This window comes from Anabrus simplex, chromosome 7 (assembly GCF_040414725.1).
Source record: "Anabrus simplex isolate iqAnaSimp1 chromosome 7, ASM4041472v1, whole genome shotgun sequence".
NCBI lineage: Eukaryota > Metazoa > Arthropoda > Insecta > Orthoptera > Tettigoniidae > Anabrus > Anabrus simplex.
Window position 1 is genome coordinate 232,994,006 of NC_090271.1, and position 22,319 is coordinate 233,016,324.

At 37.4% G+C, this 22,319-nt stretch overlaps 2 protein-coding genes across 5 annotated transcripts in view; both read left to right on the plus strand.

Moving 5' to 3' along the window:
* Positions 1 to 18,243, plus strand: part of Dcps (Decapping enzyme, scavenger) — a 91,185-nt gene extending 72,942 nt beyond the window's left edge. For 2 of the 4 annotated variants that reach the window (XM_067151615.2, XM_067151616.2), the window contains 2 exons: positions 6,272 to 6,389; positions 12,138 to 12,702. In XM_067151615.2, coding sequence (XP_067007716.2) covers positions 6,272 to 6,369 — 98 coding nt within the window. In that variant the 3' untranslated portion in view covers positions 6,370 to 6,389; positions 12,138 to 12,702. Of the gene's footprint in view, positions 1 to 6,271; positions 6,390 to 12,137; positions 12,703 to 18,057 lie in introns of those variants that run through there. The other 2 variants (XM_067151613.2, XM_067151614.2) reach the window with 2 other exon arrangements.
* Positions 18,244 to 18,258: 15 nt separating this feature from the next.
* Positions 18,259 to 19,894, plus strand: LOC136877505 (E3 ubiquitin-protein ligase E3D). The gene has a single exon (XM_067151612.2). It carries the CDS (start codon positions 18,259 to 18,261, stop codon positions 19,393 to 19,395), a length of 1,137 nt encoding a protein of 378 aa, XP_067007713.2. The 3' UTR covers positions 19,396 to 19,894.
* Positions 19,895 to 22,319: the final 2,425 nt, after the last annotated feature.

The following is a 22,319-nucleotide window of genomic DNA, read 5'->3' on the forward strand; positions in this document are numbered from 1 at the left end:
ATCTCAAAGCATAAAGACGTATTTAACAATTTCACCAACCTACAAATAGTGCCGTCACCTTATGGTTACTTTTTGATTCTTTATTTTAGCTTCTTTATAGAAATGAATTGTTTAAATAGTCAGTATAATGGAATTCATTGTTTTGTAAAATGTTATGGAATTAATCTCTAACTACAAATTAATGTAAGACTCGGGGGGGGGAGGCTTAGGTACAACGTAAAGTGGTTGGCGAAGTTGCTGCAGGCTCTGCCAGACAGACCATACACCCACCTGCACTCTTCCTTCCCCTGATAAGCCCATATTGTCTTTACAGGCTCCTCCCGCATCCTGCGTACTTGCTAAACTAGGAACCTGCTGAGGGTTCTCTTGCCATGGCCCGACCACCTCATGACTAAAGAGAAAACATCGTGCTTGCTGAATGGCTGCCACTATCTGACAGTCTTTGCCATATCTTTGAAATATCTTTGAAAATAATAAAGAAAAATATTTACCACCATACTAATAAAGATAACATTGTATAACTGAATAGCACACCACCATAAGTTCGACTTTGCTACAGTTGTCCATCTCTTTATGCAGTCAGTTACAGAGTGAAATTATGTTAAGTGTTTTTTTTTTTGGAAAGGCAGTGGGGTGGCACCCAAAAGCCCTTCATGCATAAACTGCCATTGGTGAGGGCATACGGCGTTGTGGATGGTGATTCATCCATTGGATAGGGATGTTTAGCTTTGAGCAGACCCCTTGGTGTTATTCAACATGAGTAGGCGATGTGCCATCAGCGGACTTCACCCTTTCCCTACCTCCTCCTCATCATCGCACACCCAGATGCACAGGTCATCCATGGACCTCAAATTGATAGATCTGCATCAGGCGAGCCAAATATGTCCTCGAACATTCCTGGCACTAGAAGCCAGACACTAAATAAATAACTAGTATCACAAATCTTATACAAACTTGATAAATCATATTTCCTGTATAGCTCCACAGCTTCTTTGCGGTTACCATTTTGGCTTTTGGTCGTTGGTGCATGAGCTTCAATTCATGGCCAAGATGAGGGATGTGAACTTTACTATTTAAGGTCTCTTGACTTGGGGACACAGGGTTTTGCTGTCCCCAACCATCCCTGCATCTCACTACACCACTATCCTCCACCACACTAACATGCAGTCTCCAATATACAGTAGATGCTGACCATCTTCACCGGAGGGTCTGCCTTACGAGGGCTGCAGCAGACTAGCAACAGCCACACAAAATTATTATAATATTATTTCCTGTACAGTACCCTACTATGTCAACATAGTTAGGTACCAGTCTCATATGTAATGTGTTGTTCTGCTCTCATGGGTAAGCCATTAATGACCGGACATACATAGGTAACTGGAGCTGCTGTGCTGTCAATATGACGCAGGTGCCAGGCTGAGTGGGTCAGACGGTTAAGGCGCTGGATTTCTGAGCTCAAGTTGTCAGGTTCAATCCTAGCTCAGTCTGGTGGTATTTGAAGGTGCTCAAATACATCAGTCCCGTGTCTGTAGATTTACAGGCACGTAAAGGAACTCCTGCGGGACAAAATTCCGGCACCCTGGCGTCTCTGAAAACCTTAAAGTAGTTAATGGGATGTAAAACCAATAACAATATTATAGTATGATGTGGGTCTGCCCTTTGCTGCTATCACAGCCTCTATCTTCTAGGAAGACATCCACTAAATTTTGGTAGATATCTGCAGGTATTTTCTTTTGCAACATGGCAAACATTTCTGTACCTGTTATGGGGTGATGTGGTCTGGCTGTCAACCGGCACTGTAACTCATCCCAGAGATGCTCAATTGTGTTTAGATCCAGGCTTTGGACCAGCCATTTGATTTCATTTGCTTCCATTTCAACAAACTACTCAATTTTGGTATGGCCTTCACTTTATGAATAGGTGCTTCTTTCGTGTTGAAAATGAGAAGGACATGTTTGAAATTGTTGCCACAGAGTGGATAGAATTGTCCAGTATTGCCTGATAAGGGTTTTACTATGCATGGTTCGAGGAGCTAAAACTATAGGACAGGTCCACATCATAACGTTTCCTCTGCCCAATTTCACAATGAGAACAATTTACTCTAAAGTTACACTCAACTGGCATTTGCCAGGTTTTTACATGTTCATTGGACTGTTGCAGCTTACAGAATGATTCATCACTCCATTTTTCTAGAGTTCACAGGTGATGTGTTTAAAGCATTGTAATCAGCCGTGAGCATTCAGTTAAATGTTCCGTGGTTTGTATGATGCAGCTTGTCCATAGAATCCAAATTGAAAAACATTTCAGTGGGTAGTACAAGTACTGGCATCACTTGCAGATGCCAATTGAAAGTCTGTGGGCACAGTTTCTAACAAAGCTTGCCAGTTAGACTTCACAACATGTTGAAGGCATCTCTGGTCCCTATCTGTGAATTATTTTGGTTCCCTGGTTAAGGTGATGATTTTATAATTCTCTGGTGTTTCCAATTCATCACTGCATTACTCACCATTGAATGTGATATCTGAAACATGCCAGAAATCTCATGTATGAATGACTGAATTGGAGGACACCAGTAATCATGCCTCTTTTAGCCTCACCGACTCTTGTCATACATCTGTTTTGACATGCTTGAGTGACATATGGAATCAGTCTACTTTTCTTTTCAGTGGGTGTCTGATCATTAATGGCAAGTTACTGTTGGTCACCATAATTTCCATAACTTTGTGACCAGGTCAGTTGAAAGTAGTGCTAAATTTGCCAACTATCTAAATATCATTAGTCTAAGTGGATTAGAAACCACTGGAGAATAGAGCGAAATCAGAGGAGTCGAGTAAGCACAAGAAGTCTGCTGCAGAATGTGCCCGAATTTCGTCATTGGAGTAGTCATCCATGCAGCAGGATGTACAGCTGAGCATTTCTACCACATCTGTGGGGCCTGTGGACTGGGAGTCAGTTGTAGATGATGAAGCAGTCATTAGGAGCCTCTTGCAGACTATCGTTGACCACCAGCTTGTGGAGGATGACCAAGCCTGAGTGGGGGAGACATGTTAGGTGGCAGAGTTTGACAAAATTTGGCACGTTGATGTTGTATAATAAATAGTGAGTTTCTATTCTCGCCACAATAAAAAACTGTCTTGATCTTATGAAGAAATAATTCACTTTAGATCCCTTCTTCACTCTGACATTGATTATACTGAGCAACACCTGTATAGACCTTTGCTCGCACTATGTCGATTGAACTCTTGCCTTACACAAGATACTTCTCTCATCATCAATATGTCATCAACAGGAGTGTTCTCCAAAGTTCCTCATCATCGTTTGCTTCATTACCATCCACTCAATAGTAGTCATCATTTTAAAATAATATTCAATAAATTTTTTTGTTACACCAAATATGATCAACTTCATTTCTGCCAGAAAGACGTATTCTACGCCATAAACAGCCCGTCCATTTTTATTCTGTTTAATGTGTTCATATCTTCTGAATATATTTTTCTCCTTTTAATCAGTTTTTCCATCTTTACCCCCTTATCATTCTGTGTATTAAAACAGCAAAACCATGGGATTTTCAAACCCAAAAATTTAAGTAAAAGACTGAAGACACTTAACTGCCACAGACAGCATTGCAGAGTCACCTTTAAAGTTGTAAATACATTCCTCCAAATCAAAATGCTAATGTAAGTTTGAATGATTGATATGCAGAAAGTAGTATTTGTATTAAAACAATCTGCTGTAGTGGCATGATTACTTCATGAGAAGGGCACCAAGACAAACTCCATTCCCTTCCCACACAACAAATCGTTAGGAGACGTGGAGGATGATGATCAGAAAAGATCTAAAGTCAAATAGTCTAATCCCTGACTTAATGCTGCACAAAATATCCTGGAGAAGTAGGACAAGAAAACTTCTCTGGTGTGAGGATAACCATAGCACGAGATAGATATGCAGAATACACTGACAAGTTCACTTTGTTCTTAATTTCAGTGAGTTTTATCACTGTAAGCCTGTGCGATATGCTAGTAAAAGGGGCTGAGACATGGATTACACCAAGCAAAGAGTCTGAATTTTGTTTGTACCTAAGAAACATACAGTACAAAGGACCATAGTAATGCTAGAGCACAGTGAGATTCATAACAGGATGAATAGGCTTTTGACAGTGCTTCAAAGGGATCGCTCATAATGATATGTAATTAGAAGGCTTAGCATGAGTCAAATGAGTCAAATGGACAGCAGGCACACTGTTTGGTGAAAGCAAGATCAGGTCATCAGAGAGGAACTACACCTGTAGAGGATTGCTATCGGTATGTTCTTGATCAAGGCATCATACAAACTGAGGACTGCAGGAGGATTTTCTGCAAGCTGCAGAGCAATGATGGATGGGGAGACTAATGAGCCCACTGGAACATTGGGGTGAAACACGCGTTAGTTCACAATTGAAAAATCCTAAATATATTCACTTGTTGTTAACATCATGAACATCATTTGAGGGGCAAATGATAGAAAAAGGTTCCTCTTTAATCAGGCAACACAAACAAATAAGAGCATGTTTTGCAGAGGAATACAGGAACTGACAGCTAAGCCAATGTAGGAAAGTTACGTTGTCTGATGAAACTCTCTGTTTAGGAATGATGGATAAGCCTGGTGTATGGAGAAGTCTTGGGGAGCAAAATGTGAATACTGTAATTGCCTCAGGCAAAGGATCAGTTATGCTCTGGTGAGATCAATATCACAACAAAGCTAATAATGGCCTGTATAAGAAAAAAGAGAGTGCTAACAGGGTGGTCTGTCAGTGAAATGATTCGATCTCCATATACAACCTCTGTCACAATATCTCAGCAAGGATTTTATACTTGTACATGATAATGCCCGCCCTCATGTCACTCGGCGTGTAGAATTTTCTTGGACTACACCAAATGAATGTTCTGGCCTGACCACCCTGTAGTACTGATCTCAGTATGATCAACAATAACATTACATTGACCATTGTTTGTTGTGATGTGGTTTGTGTCTTCTGTTGCCACTCATCTATGATGGTTAGGATTCCTGCTGCGTACCGAGTATTTAAAAAAAAAATTGCTTTACGTTGCACCGACACAGGTCTTATGGCGACGATAGGATAAGAAAGGGTTAGGAGTGTGAAGGACGCGGCCTTGGCCTTAATTAAGGTACATAACAGCATTTGCCTGATGTGAAAATGGGAAACCACGGAATACCATCTTCAGGGCTGCCGACTGTGTGGTTCGAATCCACTATCTCCTGGATGTAAGCTCACAACTGCGCGCCCCTGATCACACGGCCAACTCGCCCGGGCATGCCGAGTGTAATAGCCTGCCTGAATATTGGCGGGAAGTAGCTGGGGAGTTAGATAACTTTCTTCTTTAGTGTGCCATTCTTCTGATTCATACATTTTCTGATATTACTGGTACGTAACATACTGGTTCATCCTGGTCATTCCAACTCTGAAGCTCTGGACTGTTACATCGGCACCATGGTGCTGTTTGTTAAAAGTGAGAAAATGTGAAGTTTTTCATTTGATCGAGTATTGTATATGATAACATTGCTTTTAATCGCTACATTCCTAATGACGTTTTCGTTATGATCTACTGTATGTTGAGTTCAGTTAGGAAAACCAAAAAGTCTGTCTTTCTGAGAATCCCGTAGTGAAGCATGGGTACATGAGCTAGTTTTAAATATTTTATCATGCTTTTTAAAGAAAAACTTAACAATCACTTCATATTGTGTGTCTGTTCTTTTAGTGTGTTATGTATATTTTACCCTATGCCAGGTTGAAACATGTCAATTTAAAATTTCATCTTAATTGGATGTTATATTTAGTATTGACAAGGAGGATAATTAACACAATTTTGTAACAATTTCTAAGAAATGGCGCTGTCGTTGGTAATTCATCCATCAGGTGAGCTCGTTACACCTTAAACAGATCTCTTGGTGTTATTCACCAACACTGGGTTTCACCTTCTTCCTACCTCATTATCATCATCTCGCATCCTGACGCGCAGATCGTTCCTGCACATGAAATAGAAAGACGTGCACCAAGCAAGCTGAACATGTTCTCAGACACTCCTGGTGCTAAAAGCCATAAACCAAATAAATAATAAGTGTATATTTAGGTTGATAAATTTTGTAACTTTATGATGTATATACTACAAGCAAATATTTGATAAATGTTTTAGTTTTCATCCAAACTCATTTATTATTCATATATTTTTTCTTAACCATAACCAAGAATGTTCTTTCATTTCTTTAATTACAGAAAGCAATAGAAGACAGATATCATATAGCAGGTTCCCAGTTACGTGTATACCTTCATTATCAGCCATCATTTTACCATCTTCATGTGCACTTTACTAATCTACAGTATGAAGCTCCAGGTAATATTATATTTTCTTTCCATTACTTGTGTACTTCAATTTTACTGTGAAGCGAGACATCTTTTATAAATAGATTTCATACTAAAATGTTGTTATTAATTATATAACTTGGACTACTTCCTCCCACACTAGCATGTTAGGTACCATTATTCAAACTGCAATAATTATTGAATGTATAAATAAAATAACATATGTACCTTTTCCTAAGAAATTATGATCTATTAGAGTCTTTATTTGGGTTTATACTGGCTGTTTTTCAAAGTCTGAAGTTCCATTTAATTGAGAAAAAATGTATCGCATTGCAGTAACACTTTTTTGTTGTTATTGTTGTTTCTTTTTTCAGGTATAATATTGTTACCATATGTTTTTCCGTTTTCAGGTAGTTTTTAAAAATAATTTTACGCCCACATTGGAGCACTTTAATCATTCAACATACATTTAAGTCTTAAGAGTATTAGCTACAAATTTGGCTTATGTTTCTTCTTCTCCTCCCAGAACTTCTTCATTCTTTCTGACCTGGCTGCCCTTTCTTTGTCAGTTTTGGTGTACTGTTTGTGTGTGAAAGTTTTTAGTTTGTCTCAAGTCTCTGTTTCTCAGGATCCACTTCTCTTCTCGGTCTTCAGTTTGCTGCATTGGCAAGCCTAACTCATCTAAATCATCTTGGACTTCTTTGAACCAATTTTTCTTGGTTTTACTTTTCCAAAAGTACCGTAGTTGAAAAGATGTTTCAGTACGCTGGTTTCTGGTAGCCTTGATATGTGGCAGAAAAATGCAACCCTCCTTTTTCGCATTGTGTCTATTATTGACTCATTTTCCTGTTATACAACTTCATTAGGTAATAATCGCCATTGTCCATTTGCTTGGTGTTTTTCGTTTATGATTGTTCTAAGGATTCTTCTTTCTGTCTTCTGTAATTTATCTGTTGTTGATTTGGTGTTCAAATTGAATAGTGTTTCACTAGCATAGGTTGCTTCAGGTTTAATAACGGAGTTGTAGTGTTTGAATTTTGCATTTATCGAGAGAGAGTTTTTCTTGTAGGTTGGCCAAGTGATACGTTGTGCTTGTTTCAGTTTAATGTAACAAAAACTTTTCAGTCTGTCAAACACACAGCAGTTACAATGTAAATTATAACACTATAAACATACCTGTAAAAATACACACTTCTTCTTTTTCTTCTTATTTTATGACCGCATAGGATCACTTTAGTCAGTCCATCGTTCAGGTCTCTTTGAAGGGATTGTTCGGGCTTTGTGGTCCTCCCAGTACTTCTTCAGACGTTCCGATCTTCGTGCCCTTTCCTCGGTTGAAAATATGCATGGCGTTCGTTTGTTTCATGTAAGGGTAAAGCGGTGGTTTGTATTCTTGAGTTTTGTATTCAATTTTATGTTATTTGTGGTGTCTTCTGTTGTAAGGCCTATTTTCTTCAGATCCTCTCTTTCTTCTCTGATCCATTTACAACCTGTTGTGGTACTTTTTGAGACGAGATTGTGTTGTACTAGTTGTTTCAGAAGTCTTGAATCCTGCATCCTCATGATATGTCCAAAGAATCCCAGTCTCCTCTTATGCATAGTATCTGTAATGGGTTCTAGCTCTTTGTACACGACTTTGTTAGGTATTATCCACCACTGTCCATCTTTCTGGTATATTTTTTGTTGATGCAGGTTCTTCCAAATCTCCTTTCAATTTTCTGAAGTCTGTCAGTCTTTGATTGTTTATTCAGGTGAAAAAGAGTTTCTGCTGCATATGTAGCTTCTGGTTTTATAACTGTTGTAGTGTTTTATTCTTGTATTTATTGATAGACATTTCTTTTTGTAGATATCCCATGTTAATTTTTGTGCTTTAGCTGATCTATTTGTTCTTGTTTGGATTGAGATTTTCTCATTTAGGTTATGTGTTATTACTTCTCCAAGATATTTAAATTGTGTTACAATTTTGATTTTATTACCATTTATGGTAACTTCTTTTAGTTGTGTTGGTTTTTGGGGCATAACTTCTGGTTTTTTGTTTCAAAGGATATTTTGAGGCCAATTTTATTTGCAATGTTTTGAAGTTCTGATATCTGGGTTTTTGTTTCTTTTATGTCTGCTGCTAGTAATGCTAAATCGTTGGCAAAACCCAGGCAATTTGTTCTGATTTGTCGGCCAATCTTTATTTTTGGGGGACATTTCCTAAACCATTCCCTCATTATCATTTCTGGAGCACAATTAAATAATAGTGGTGAGAGCCCATCTCCCTAGCGTATTCCAGTTTTAATTTCAAATGACTCCGATGTTTCACCCCTAAATTTCACTTTTGATTTGCTGTTAGAGTCCATTTTATCATGTTTATTATTTTGGGGTGTAGTCCAAGGTGTCTTAAAATTTTAAACAGAGATTCTCTATGGATGCAATCATAAGCTTTCTTGAAATCTACAAATGTTATCACCATATCTCTGTTTCTTTTCCTGTTATAGTCCATTATCAACTTAAGACTCATGATCTGATCAGGACAACTCCTCCACGTCTGGAACCTCCTTGATATTCTCCTAGTTCTTTCTCAAGTTGTAAACTTATCCTATTAAAGGATGATTATTGAAAAGATTTTGTATGTTATGTCTAGGAGCGAGATTCCCCTGTAGTTATTAGGGTCGGTTTTGTCTCCTTTTTTGTGCAGTAGGTGAATGAGGGCTGTTGTCCAGTGTTCTGGTAGTTTTTTTAAAATCCAGATAGAGACAAGTTGTTGATGGAGGGCAACTTTTGCTGGTCTTTCTGCATATTTCCAGATTTTGCAAGTGATAAATATCATTGTAGTTCCGTATTGAAGATTAGTATAGTTATCCGTATTGAAGATTAGTATACTTATAAGATTACTAATTAATTTGTTATTTAACCACTTATACAATACATTTGGGTCTTATATAATTAGAATTTTTATCCTTATTACATTATAAAAATATGAGACACGTTTCACATTTCATAGAATGCATCCTCAGTCATTGTATCACCTCGAGATTGTCAGGCACCTGATTTAAAATTAAAATATAATTCTTAACATTTACACACTTAAAAATAGGAGCAGTCAAAAAGAAAAGTAGCAAAACAATTTTGGTATTATCTTGAATAACAACATATCAGTCGTTAGTTGTAGTTAATTAATGTTTGTGTCAAAAGTTCATAGCACAGTGTTTTATAGTAGTGTCTATCTTGATGTTTTTATATTACAATGTTTCAGAATGTTTAGGAAATACATTCCAACAATATGGAATCAGTTAATTAAGACCTTATTCAGAATTAATGTCATTAAAGTTGTAAAACCATCTGGTTAAAGTCTTTGGTTCGAGAGATTAAGATTTGTGATTGTTGACTTGTAAATACGTAATTGATGATTTGACGTCCTTGGCGAAGATATCAAATATTAAAGTATGACAACAATTTGATTGGAGTATCTTGAATTGAAATAGGCCATCATTAATCTTGTTAAAGAAGTAAAGTTGTAAGTAGCACAGCTTGATGGTGTTGGTACATGTTGAATACTAGCGTGTTGGTCAAAAGGGACATTGAACTTGTGATGGATGATATGAGATGCCAAGCGTGTATGGACTGTCCATTAGTCCAACAACACTCAACACGAATAGGTAACATCTTAGGGGTCTTCTTCTTAAGACTTGGGTAGTTTCTTTTCTCTGTTTTACTAGATTTTGATAGGATATTTCTGATTTTTGGGACTGATGTAATCAGCCATGTCTGATGTCTTTTCTCTACTGTTTCATCACATTCACTGTTCCACCATTGGTGTTCTTTATGTGGTTTAATTGGAGCCAGGTCTTCTGCAATTTGTTTAAGGTTATGTACTAAGTCTTCAAGTTTATCTGTGATTTTTATTTTTTCAATTGCTTTTTGGTAATTTTCACTGTTGGTTAGGTGGGTAGGATCTATTTTTCTTTTAGTTTTAGGGGCTTGCTTTTGTTGTCTCCTCTGGGAAGTGAGTTTATTTTTAACTACGTAATGATCTGAACCTGTGTCTATTCCTCGGAGGACTTTGATGTTGTAGATCTCTTTGTGGTGGTATTTGTCCATGCAGATACGAACCAGTTGCCATTCTTCTTTGGTGTAGTCAGGGTGTTTCCATGTTTTGAGTTTTTGAGGTTCTCTCTTATAACATGTAGATTTTGAGATTAAGTTATGGTTTCTACACAGGTCAACTAGTATCTCTCCATTTTTATTTGTTTTCCAATGATGTCACAGTATTTTCTTTCTCTGCCTAGTTGAGCATTGAAGTCGTCTATTAATAATTTTATATGGTGTTTGGGGATGTTAACTATGGTCTGGTCCAATAGGTCCCAAAATTCTTCTGTTTCCTCATGGTCTTTTGAGTTGTTTTTATCATGAGTGAGCGTTGAGTCGTGGAGATTGTGATTTGAATTCTTGAACTGAGTTTATTGTTTTAAGGCTGACCAATAATCCTGTTTCAAATTGTGGGACATTCATCATCATTCTCTTCCCGGGTATACTTTTATAAAGCCTGTACCCTTGAGATTCCAAGGCATCCTGGTCAGTGTTTCTACTTAATTTCCTGTAATCCCATGGTAAGAATTTTGTGTTGGTCCATTATGTCGGTGATCACTTTTAGTTTACTGGTTTGCATGATTGAGTTTATATTGTGTGTAGAGAAGTATGTTATCTGATTTGGTTTGATTCTTGATTTTGTCTCGTATGTGGTACTGGAGTATTTCCGTGCCTCCGACTTCACGGTATCTTTTTTAAGTGGCAGCCCACCACATCCGAATGCTACCTTCTCTGAACTCTTGGTTCAGCCGGTGGAGTATTCCTTAAAAGACCTTCCATGGTTGACTGTCAAGGTGAAACATGTGTGAGACTAGGTCCCGAATTACAACTGGAAATGATCCAGTGAGGTGATAATGAGGCTGCTCCTCTGGAATATAGACGCCTTGTGCAGCTGCCCCTAACCTGGAGAACAGACGCTGCATAATGGATTCCAGTGGCATTTCCTCCACTGTGGGGACCATCACCCCACCTGAAGGGGCTCATTCACCCGAAGCCGTTGGCCCCCTTAAGGAGTCAGGTTATTTCCCGCCGCCCAACACTCGGCGTTGGCAGTTTTACAGCTGGGTGCCAGACCAGCAAACCCTCCTCCTTTCTCATTCCAGACTTGGGAGCGGACAATGGCGGACATACAAAGAACGACATGTTGCGTTCTACAAGAACATTCTCAGATTCTATAGACATTTCTTATTAAATGTAATTGATTTGTCAATGTTCATGATTTTGATTTTAAGTGATTTGAGTTTTTTGGCTTCATAATTTGCCTGACTGGCCGAATAATTAGTTAAGAATGAAGCCATATTTTTCAGTGTCGACTTAGTTGAATGTAACAAAAACTTTTCAGACTGTCAAACACACTGCAATTACAATATAAATTATAACACTATAAACACCTGTAAAAATACACACTATTATATAATAAATGACATGTTTGGTTCTTCTACAAGAACATCCTCAGATTCTATAGATATTTCTTATTAAATGTAATTGATTTGTCAATTGTTCATGATTTTGATTTTAAGTGATTTGAGGTTTTTTTTTGTGTTTGAATTTAGTTGTTCTGTTTTCTACTGATACTTCTAGTTTAAGTTTGAAGTAATAATCTCCACGAGATATGTGAATTTATTTACAATCTTAATTTGTTTGTTATTTATTTTATTTAATCATATGGTGATTATAACTACAAATTTATTAGTCCAGGTAAAAGTGTTTCAGCCACTCTACAGCACTTTCTGAAATATGAAACAGGTCGCTGGGTCTTCCGGAGTAGGCATGAAGAGGGCAGCGCAGGATGACATGGTCCATGGTCTGCTCCCCTTCACTGCATTCACACATTGGAGAATCCATCCAACCCCACTTATAGCATAAGAAATTGCAGCGTCCGTGCCTGCTTTGTCTTCTTTACCTAGAAGTGGCTTTCCATCTGAGCTCTTAATATTCATACACCTAGATTTCCTTTCTCCAAAGGTTTCCCTGATTTTCCTGTATGCAGCATCTGCCTTTCCTAGGACCATACAACCTTCGATATCCTTGCACTTACATGTTATAATTCTCATGTTTTGGTCCGTATTGAAATGTACAATGAAGTCAAATAAATATTAAATTTTATTTATTCCACCTATTCAGTACATAAATAGAGATTTTAATTAAGAAATTAAATCTTGAATAAAATTATAGGGACATGTTTTGCCCTTTAATTAAGGGCATCTTCAGCCTTAATCTCAATCTGAAAGGTAATTAATCAGGTACCTGATTGTATTAAAATTACATATGAAAGTGAGGATGATGTTGGAAATGTGCTTCAAATGGTGAGCAAATGGTTAACAATAGTTATGATATTCTTAAAATGAAGCCTTAATAAAATCTTTTTAAAAAAAACAACCAAATAGTTGTAAATTTATACACTTTTTTGAATGTCTTTGTTTAAAAATTGGTAACAAATTGTATACTGGTAATTTTATAAGAATGTAAATTGTTATGTTAAACCTTGTAAAGTGGTGCCCTGTGGAGTTTTGAGGGCGTTAGAATAATGATAAAAGAAAAAATGTAGTTGGTAATTCCAAATGGAGTATTAAAACATATTAAAGCTAGTAAAGAGACGTTACCGTTGCTCACTTCAAGTGAAGTTTATAATAAAATTGTTACGTTTGAACAAGTAAAGCGGGGCCTTGTGATGGTTGAGGGTGTTAGATAAAATTATCGGATTTTGAACAGTTCAAGCGTCAGGATAATGATGAAGAATGTAGTTAATAACTCCGAGTGGAGTTTAAACACTCTTCTTCACTCATGCTTTTAGAAGACTACAGTTTTATTTCTTCGCACGAGAGTTACAACAGTCTAACCGTTTTTATATTATTTAGGGTATTTAGGGTATTTAGGCTAGTTGCTTTACGTCGCACCGACACAGATAGGTCTTATGGCGACGATGGGACAGGGAAGGGCTAGGAGTGGGAAGGAAGCGGCCGTGGCCTTAATTAAGGTACAGCCCCAGCATTTGCCTGGTGTGAAAATGGGAAACCACGGAAAACCATTTTCAGGGCTGCCGACAGTGGGGTTCGAACCTACTATCTCCCGAATACTGGATACTGGCCGCACTTAAGCGACAGCAGCTATCGAGCTCGGTTTATATATTATTATAAACCCCACTTGTTCTAAGCAGCAGAAACGTCTCTGTACTAATTTTTAAAAATTGTGTTTAAACTCCACTCGGAGTTATTAACTACATTCTTCATCATTATCCTGACGCTTGAACTGTTCAAAACCCGATAATTTTATCTAACACCCTTAACCATCACAAGGCTCCGCTTTACTTGTTCAAACGTAACAATTTTATTATAAACTTCACTTGAAGTGAGCAACGGTAACGTCTCTTTACTAGCTTTAATATGTTTTCATACTCCATTTGGAATTATCAACTACATTTTTTTCTTTTATCATTATTCTAACCCTCTCAACCTCCACAGGGCACCACTTTACAAGGTTTAACGTAACAATTTACGTTCTTATAAAATTACCAGTATACAATTTGTTACCAATTTTTAAACAATGACATTCAAAAAAGTGTATAAATTTACGACTATGTTTTTTTTTTTTAAAGATTTTATTAAGGCTTCATTTTAAGAATATCATAACTATTGTTAACCATTTGCTCACCATTTGAAGCACATTTCCAACATCATCCTCACTTTCACATGTAATTTTAATACAATCAGCTACCTGATTAATTACCTTTCAGATTGAGATTAAGGCTGAAGATGCCCTTAATTAAAGGGCAAAACATGTCCCTATAATTTTATTCAAGATTTAATTTCTTAATTAAAATCTCGATTTATGTACTGAATAGGTGGAATAAATAAATTTTAATATTTATTTGACTTCATCCTTGCACTTCTCCTTCAGTCAGTCTTCCTTAGCTACCTTGCACTTTCTATCCACTTCATTCTTTAATCGCCTGTGTTCTTTTCTGCCCTCTTCATTTCTAGCATTCTTGTATTTTCGTCGTTCATCAATCAGGTTAGTATCTCCTGAGTTACCCACTGATTCTTAGTTGATCTTTTCTTCCTTCCTAACATTTCTTCAGCGGCCCTGCTGACTTCATTTTTCGTGACTATCCACTCTTCCTCTATTGTGTTTCCTTCAGCCTTTTCATTTAGTCCTTTTGCAACATGTTCCTTGAAACAATCCCCCACACTCTTTTCTTTCAAATTGTCTAGATCCCATCTCCTTGCATTCCTTTCTTTCTTCAATTTCTTCAGCTTCAGATGGCATTTCATGACCAACAAGTTGTGGTCAGAGTCCACGTTTGCTCCTGGGAAAGTTTTGCAATCCAACACCTGGTTTCTGAACCTCTGCCTAATCATAATGAAGTCTATTTGATACCTTCCAGTGTCTCCAGGTCTCGTCCACGAATAAAGCCATCGTTTTTGGTGTTTGAACCAAGTATTGGCAAGGACTAAATTATGATCAGTGCAGAATTCAACCAACCGACTTCCTCTTCCTTTCCTTTTGTCCCAATCTGAATTTTCCTACTGTATTACCTTCTCTTCCTTGGCCTACCACTGCATTCCAGTCTCCCATCACAATTAGATTCTCGTCACCATTTGCATATTGTATTAAATCTTCTATCTCTTCATATGTTCTTTTGATTTCCTCATCATCCGCTGAGCTAGTAGGCATATAGACCTGCACTATTGTGGTGGGCATTGGTTTGGTGTCTATCTTGACGACAATAATTCTTTCACTATGCTGGTCGTAGTAGCTTACCCGCTGCCCTATTTTCTTATTCATTATTAAACCAACTCCTGCATTTCCTCTGTTTGATTTTGTGTTGATAATTCGGTAGTTGCCTGACCAAAAATCCTGTTCTTCCTGGCAACGTACTTCACTTACACCAACTACATCTAACTTTAGTCTATCCATCTCCCTTTCAGATTCTCTAATCTACCACAACGATTCAAACTTCTAACATTCCACGCTCCAACTTGCAGAATGACAGTATCCATCTTCCTGATTATTGCCCCCTCTCGTGTAGTCCCCACCTGGAGATCCGAATGGGGGACTAGTTTACCTCCAGAATATTTTACCCGGGAGGAAGCCATCATCATGACATCATTCATACAGAGAGAGCTGCATGTCCTTGGGAGTTGGTTACGGCTGTAGTTTCCCCGTTGCTTTCAGCCGTGTAGCAGTATCAACACAGCTAAGCCATGCTGAGTATTATTACAAGGCCATATGTCAATCATCTAGACTGTCGCCTTTGCAACTTCCGAAAGGCTGCTACCCCACTTTCGATGAACCATTCGTTAGTCTGGTCTCTCAGCAGATACCCATCCGATATGGTTGCACCTGCGGCTTGGTTATCTGCTTCATTGGGACACGCAAGCCGCCTCACCGCGGCAAGGTCACATGGTTTGCATGGGAGGGGGCACTAGATATTGGTAATAAATTTGGTTGACCTGGTGATCATTGCCGATAACTCACCTTGTTATTCTGGTCTGGAGAATGTTTTTAATGAAAATACAGCACCAGGCAAGTTGGCCGTGCTATTGTAGGGTTGTGCATCTGTGAGCTTGCATTCGGGAGATGGTGGGTTCGAATCCCACTGTCGGCAGCCCCGAAGATGGTTTTCTGTGGTTTCTCAATTTCATACCAGGTATATGCTGGGGCTATATGTTAATTAAAGCCACAGCTGCAACCTTCCCAGTCTTAACCCTTCCTCTTCCTTCTGTCGTCGAATACCTTCGATGTATTAGTGCAATGTTAAACCAGTAGAAGAAAAAAGGAAAGAAACTACAGCAACATTATTATGGTTGGCACCTTCTACTCCAATATTCAACCCAATACTGATCATCTGGTGCAAAATGATAACGTTTGTAAAGAGCTATCATAGCTGACTTCACGGCTCCAAGTATCTTTTTTGTTGCTAATGGCTTTATGTCGCACCGACACAGATAGGTCTTATGGCGACGATGGGGTAGGAAAGGCCTAGGAGTTGGAAGGAAGTGACCGTGGCCTTAATTAAGGTACAGCCTGGTGTGAAAATGGGAAACCACGGAAAACTATCTTTAGGGCTGCCAACAGTGGGATTCGAACCCACTATCTCCCGGATACAAGCTCGCAGCGGCGCGCCTCTAACCGCACGGCTAACTTGCCCGGTCCAGGTATCATAGAGCAAAGGTAATTTATCTAAAGAGTGTAATTGATGAAACAAAAACAATTGTGGGTGGTAATTGTGCTCATGCAGCACAACATAGTACAAATTGTCATCCTGCAAATTTAGCCATGGAAATCATGCCTGTTAGATGCTAAAATTCAATACAATTAAAGTTTTTTTGCAATACATTTGTTAATTTCTTGATATAAAGTTACTAATCTGAAATACATTTGATCATAATGAAATACTACTGTGAAAGGTGTAGAACTCTTCCAGAACAGAAGCTTGTCTGATACTCAGTCCAAAATTCTTGGAGGACTTGGCAGTACATCCACATTTCCATTTCTTCAGTCTTTTTCCTGTTGGCTTTATTAGTAGCAACATACCTTGCATCATTCTCGTATCATGCAGTGGAATACTAGAGTAAGGTTTCGTGTATGCCAATAGTAATGTAAAAATATTTTACCAAAGATGTAAACTAGTGATAACTTACCATTAAAGGTCTAGAAAGTTGAAGTAGAATGGTTTGGTTATAGATCATAGAAAATCCTTGGTGGGAATCTTAAATGGATTTTCTTGGTACACCTTTCCCAGATTACAGATATAGTCGCTTAAAAAATTTCCAATTTCTTTGAAATCATTTAAGGAAAAGCAGCCCTAGTACAGATCAGAGATGATTGATTGAATGATTGGAAAAGAATGTGCTTATGGTTTTGTATATTCCTCGTATTTAATATTTTATCAGACTTAATTTGAATTATCAAAATGTAATTTTGCCTTGCATGTAGATACAAACCCTATGGATACCCACAGCAAACATATCTGTAGTTTCAATTGTTTTTGAGAAAAATGTACCTGCAAGCAACTTATAGAATATCTCATTTTAAAAAGGTTTGTTCTAGTGTTATAAGCCTCATATCCCTAGTTCCTGAATGAAACAACTATTAATGAACCTAAATTAAAATGGTGGACTTGCTTTGGACTTGACTGTGAATATTCTTTGTTTTCAAAACTAACTGATTTTGTGATAGAAATAGGTGTTCCTGAAATTTTAACTTGATCAAACAGATCTTGTGAGTTTCCTAGCTCTTTAAGTATGCTCATGTCATCATGTGTCAGACCCTAAAGTGTATAATTTTAAACGTGTTACAAATGGTGTTACAGGTTAGCTACTGAAGTTACTTCAAGCATTAGCTGTCCTCACAAATGGTACACTACCCTTCTAAAAAATGAACGTCTTTTCTTGTTTGAATTCAGAGACATCTACATTCACCATTGAAAGAAAAAAAATTCTTTAAGAGGAGCTATCCTCTAAAGCCATTTCTAACTTGACTTACCCATTAATTATGGTATAGAGGACCCTAGTTTCTTCTTTGTTATGATCATTCTTTCTTAAACTTCCCTGCCAGTTCATTAAGTTCAAGTTTATAAAATAGCTTTAATATGTTATCTGCTTCATTTCTTCTGTTCTCAGGAATATATCCAGAAAAAGCGCATCTCTTAAGCACAGTCATAAGTAACATTGAACTTATGTCAGACTACTACCAAAAGGCTACTCTTCCGTTTGCTGTGAAGGAATCTGATAACTTATTTTCAGTATATGAAGAGAAGGGTCTGGTGAAAAGGCGTGGTGAATTGATTTACTCAGCTTAACATACAGCACATTTGCTATAAAATGCAGGCAATTATTGTTGAAGTAAGACCTCGATTACAAACTCTGTACGTCTTCTTGAAGAAGAAGGAAGATTTTTACCAAAAAAGGATGGTAAATATTGAGGTGAAAACATCAGAGATCAGCATAACATGGGAATCGGACTCAGGCTCTGAGGTTCACAAACTTAATGTGCCTTGTTACAAATTAGTTCCAAATTCTATTTCATCATTGCAAATACAGGAACAATCGGTGGTGTTCCGTTTACAAACAGAACCTGGAAGCAATCTTGTAGGATCTTTCTCTGTTGAATATTTATCTTATCCGAAAGCTGAAAATCCATTGAGCTGTAGAGTGCTTACACCGCCACCCATAGATAACAAACCATGTGAAATGAAATGCAGATCTTGTGGATACATGCTACTGAACACTGCTTTTGACAGAATATTACCACTCCCTTCACAATGCTGGGAAGCAGGGGAGTGGTTCTGTCACAAATATTCCAAGAATGAAGAATTTACAAATATACAGGATCACCTTAAAGCAACTGATTGTTTGTATGGTTCATGTTTCATGTATTTGCATGAATCTCAGCTAAATGTCAGTGTAGGAGAAATTGTTAGATGTTGTAACTGCAATTCTTGGTTAGGAACTCATTCTGGTTCATTGTGCAAAATATGGAATTGCACTACTACTCTTGGTATGACTTCACAGTGTTCACCTTTAGAAGATTTTTTGAATATTATTAAAGAAGCTGTTCATGCATCTCCTCTTCCAGTTTGTAAAATTGTCATTGAAACTAAATGTTCAGTAAGTGAAACAAATTATCTTATTCTATGGGTGTTGGGCAAGAATCTTAATATGTTAGTTTATTTGGATGATGGAGATCAAGAATTAGCCACATCTTTTAGTCGCTCACAAGAATCGGTAATAGAAAGAACATTGCATTTGAAAAATACTGTCAAGTTGTTATATGCTCCTCATACTAAGCATTCTGAAATTGTGAAATCATGGCTCAGTGATGTACAAGTACAAACTGTAGATGTAGCAGAACAGATGTTTAATGATGGGTTGGCTTATCTGACAAAAGTGAATCATTATATTCCACCACCTCATAATAAGACTAATGACTTCTTTGTTTCATACTTGGAATTATTTTAATTACCATTTTCATGTAGCAGTTTGTCATGCAGACTTGGTGTAAATATCTTTCCCCAGATCACTTTTTAACTTGTTAGTGGTCATACAATAGAATCCCGATAATCCAAACTAACTGGGATTGTGGTGTGTTCAGATTATCCTAATAAACATATAATGCTGTGTATATAGTTACAGTATTTGCAGTTGCAAGGTAATGTAGTGTTGTGATGAGACAGAGGAGCTAGGGTAGTGTGACTATGAATAGAAATGGCACCATTGCCATATCACATGAACATCATCATTTCAAAATGTAGTAATGACATTTTTATGCTATGAAATATGTTTTTTAAGCACAGTATAGTTCGTCAATTCTCTTTTATAGCTTGACACGTATTAGAGCTACAGTAAGTAGAATTTAATTAACAGTGTACAATACGTATTAAGATCCTATTCTCCAAATAAGCTGCTTAAATAATTTTAAGAACAGTACTCTGATTAAATGATTTCTTTATATTACAAATAGGATTTTGATTATTTTTTCCTCTATCACAAATTCTGTTTGGATTACCCAAAATATTGGATTTGTTGGATTCAGATTACCAGACTTCTACTGTGCATTACTTCTGATGGGCATCTGTATTATGAAATGATTGTTTAGTGATTTGTACAGACTTTTCAAGATTTTGTGTTTTCATCAATATTAATATTGTAAAAAGGCAAACTGTTGTTTCCAATGGTGTTTTCTTTTTTCCCCTTCATTTTAGATTCATATTAGGTCAGTATTCACTTAGAAAATATCTCAGATTGCTGAACTCCTTCACGATGCCCTGCTCATTCATGGTGTTGAGACTTACCAAATGTAGTCATTATCTTGAATGTCTGGCTCATCTGACTTACAAGGGAGGTGCTGCTTTTACTACAGACCGTGGCTCACATTTTTATGCTTGCTGCTCCATTGCTGGCTTGTCCACAGTGAAGACTGTACAATTCAACCTGTAGCAACTAGTATCACTTTCTTTTTACTTGTGTGTAATTCAGAGGTTTGTTTCAGGGCCTTGCAGAGGAAACAGGCACCTAATTCTTTCCTTATGGTTTTCTCAAAGCATATCGGTTGTGTGCGTAACACCTACCTTGTCAGCGAGTCATTTAGGCTCCTAGGTAGTTCCACACCAGACCAATGAAGTAGGATGGTTAGGTGCTGGCACTCTGTGCTCAAGGTTGAGGAATTTATTCCAAGTGCAGTAACATTTAAGAATTTATGTAACTTAAAAGCTTTTCAGTCTGTCAAACACACAATCATCATCATAATCGGTTTGCCCTTCCAGCGAGCCGGGTAGGGTGCTGTCGAACACACAAGTTCAGTATAAATAGTACACCATAGCATACCTGGAAAAAGAAAACACCACTCTGTTATACAAGGAATAAAAATACACACTATTGTTTAATAATGTTTTGCAGGTATGTTATAGTGTAATATTTATATTGAACTTTGTTTGACAGACTGATAATCTTGTAAGTTACATTTAACTGAGTCGACAATGGAAAATATGGCTTTCTTTTTAACAATAAATTTATATCAACAATTTTACTTGTAATCAACCCCCTTGCAGGATAAAATTCCAATAGATTTTGGTGTCTACTTAATATAAGTAGTTGAAGTAAACATCCTTATCATTTTCCCACTTTAAGCTATAGGTTGACTTGCTGTCTCATATATGGAGCAAAAATGTGACTGCTAGAGGGTTGCTGCAAAGGATGTGTGTTGCAGTGATGAAGATGCTGAGGTATTCATGTCGACTGACCAGAAGAGAGAGAGAGAGAGAGAGAGAAAGGAATGAGACAATCAGAGGAACATCAGGTGTAGGAGTTTTAAGTAAGCAGAAAATTTAAGGAAGCAAAATGTTAAAAGGAGATTGGAGAATTATGTAAGAAGGAAGGTAATGGAGTTGGCTGTGCCTGGTAAGAGGAGAAAGGAAAGAGTAGTTTGATTTGCTGTATTCATTCCCTTTTTTGTTTAAATATCTGTAGTTTTGATGGAAGAATACTTAGAAACACAGGTTATTATACAGAGTTGTACTTTCTGTAGTCTTTACATTCATATAGGCCTATGTACTACACTATATTGTATAGCACTTTGAGATTCATTGCAACTATCATGAAGATAATAATCTCTTTAACTAAATAATATGATAGTCTTACCTAGCGGAGTAGCCACGCATGTTAACATGCTATGGCTGTGGAGTCAAATTGAGCATTTAGGAGATGAGCGGGTTCAAATCCCACTATCGGCTCTCCTGAGAATGGTTTGCTGTCGCTTTCCATGTTCACTTCTAGGCAAATGCCCGGGCAGTTCCTATTCATAGGCCACAATTGTTTCCTTCCACCTCCTAATCCAATTTCAATCACCATTATTCATTTTCATCTTCATCAGCTCCTATACTGAGGTTGGTGTCATAAAGGGCATCCGGCCGTAAAGACATGACATTTAATTTCATCCCCGCCACCGTACACCGTATCAGGGAATAGGTGGTAATGGTGATTGTTTTAACAGTAGAACCGCGGCTGGGTCACTTATGACCCACCTCTCTTTTTTATGATTATTAATGAGTGGATGAGGATTTGGTAACTAAAGAATATACTGGTACATGCGCTAGATAATTTATTTGAAATTTAAAATATTAAGAACGCAAATAAGGAACATTTAAACAATTGTCTAACTTAACTAGCGAATGTCAATGATTTACAGTATGCTGCAAACAGTTTCTTTACGGGAATGGCATTTCACAAACGATTTGTTTCCTTTGCAATTGCGCTTTACCTGACAATGCTTGCACTTTTCCTTCTCTCAGGAATCTCACCTGGAATAATGGTGCAGGCATTTGCAATCCTAGTTGCTGCATATTTCTCAGCGAGCTCTTCACCCAGCTGCAGAATGAAGTCCTTGC

Bases quoted from the DNA above. Each gene is read 5' to 3' on its own strand.
- LOC136877505 (XM_067151612.2), top strand. From the start codon at position 18,259: ATGCAGGCAATTATTGTTGAAGTAAGACCTCGATTACAAACTCTGTAC.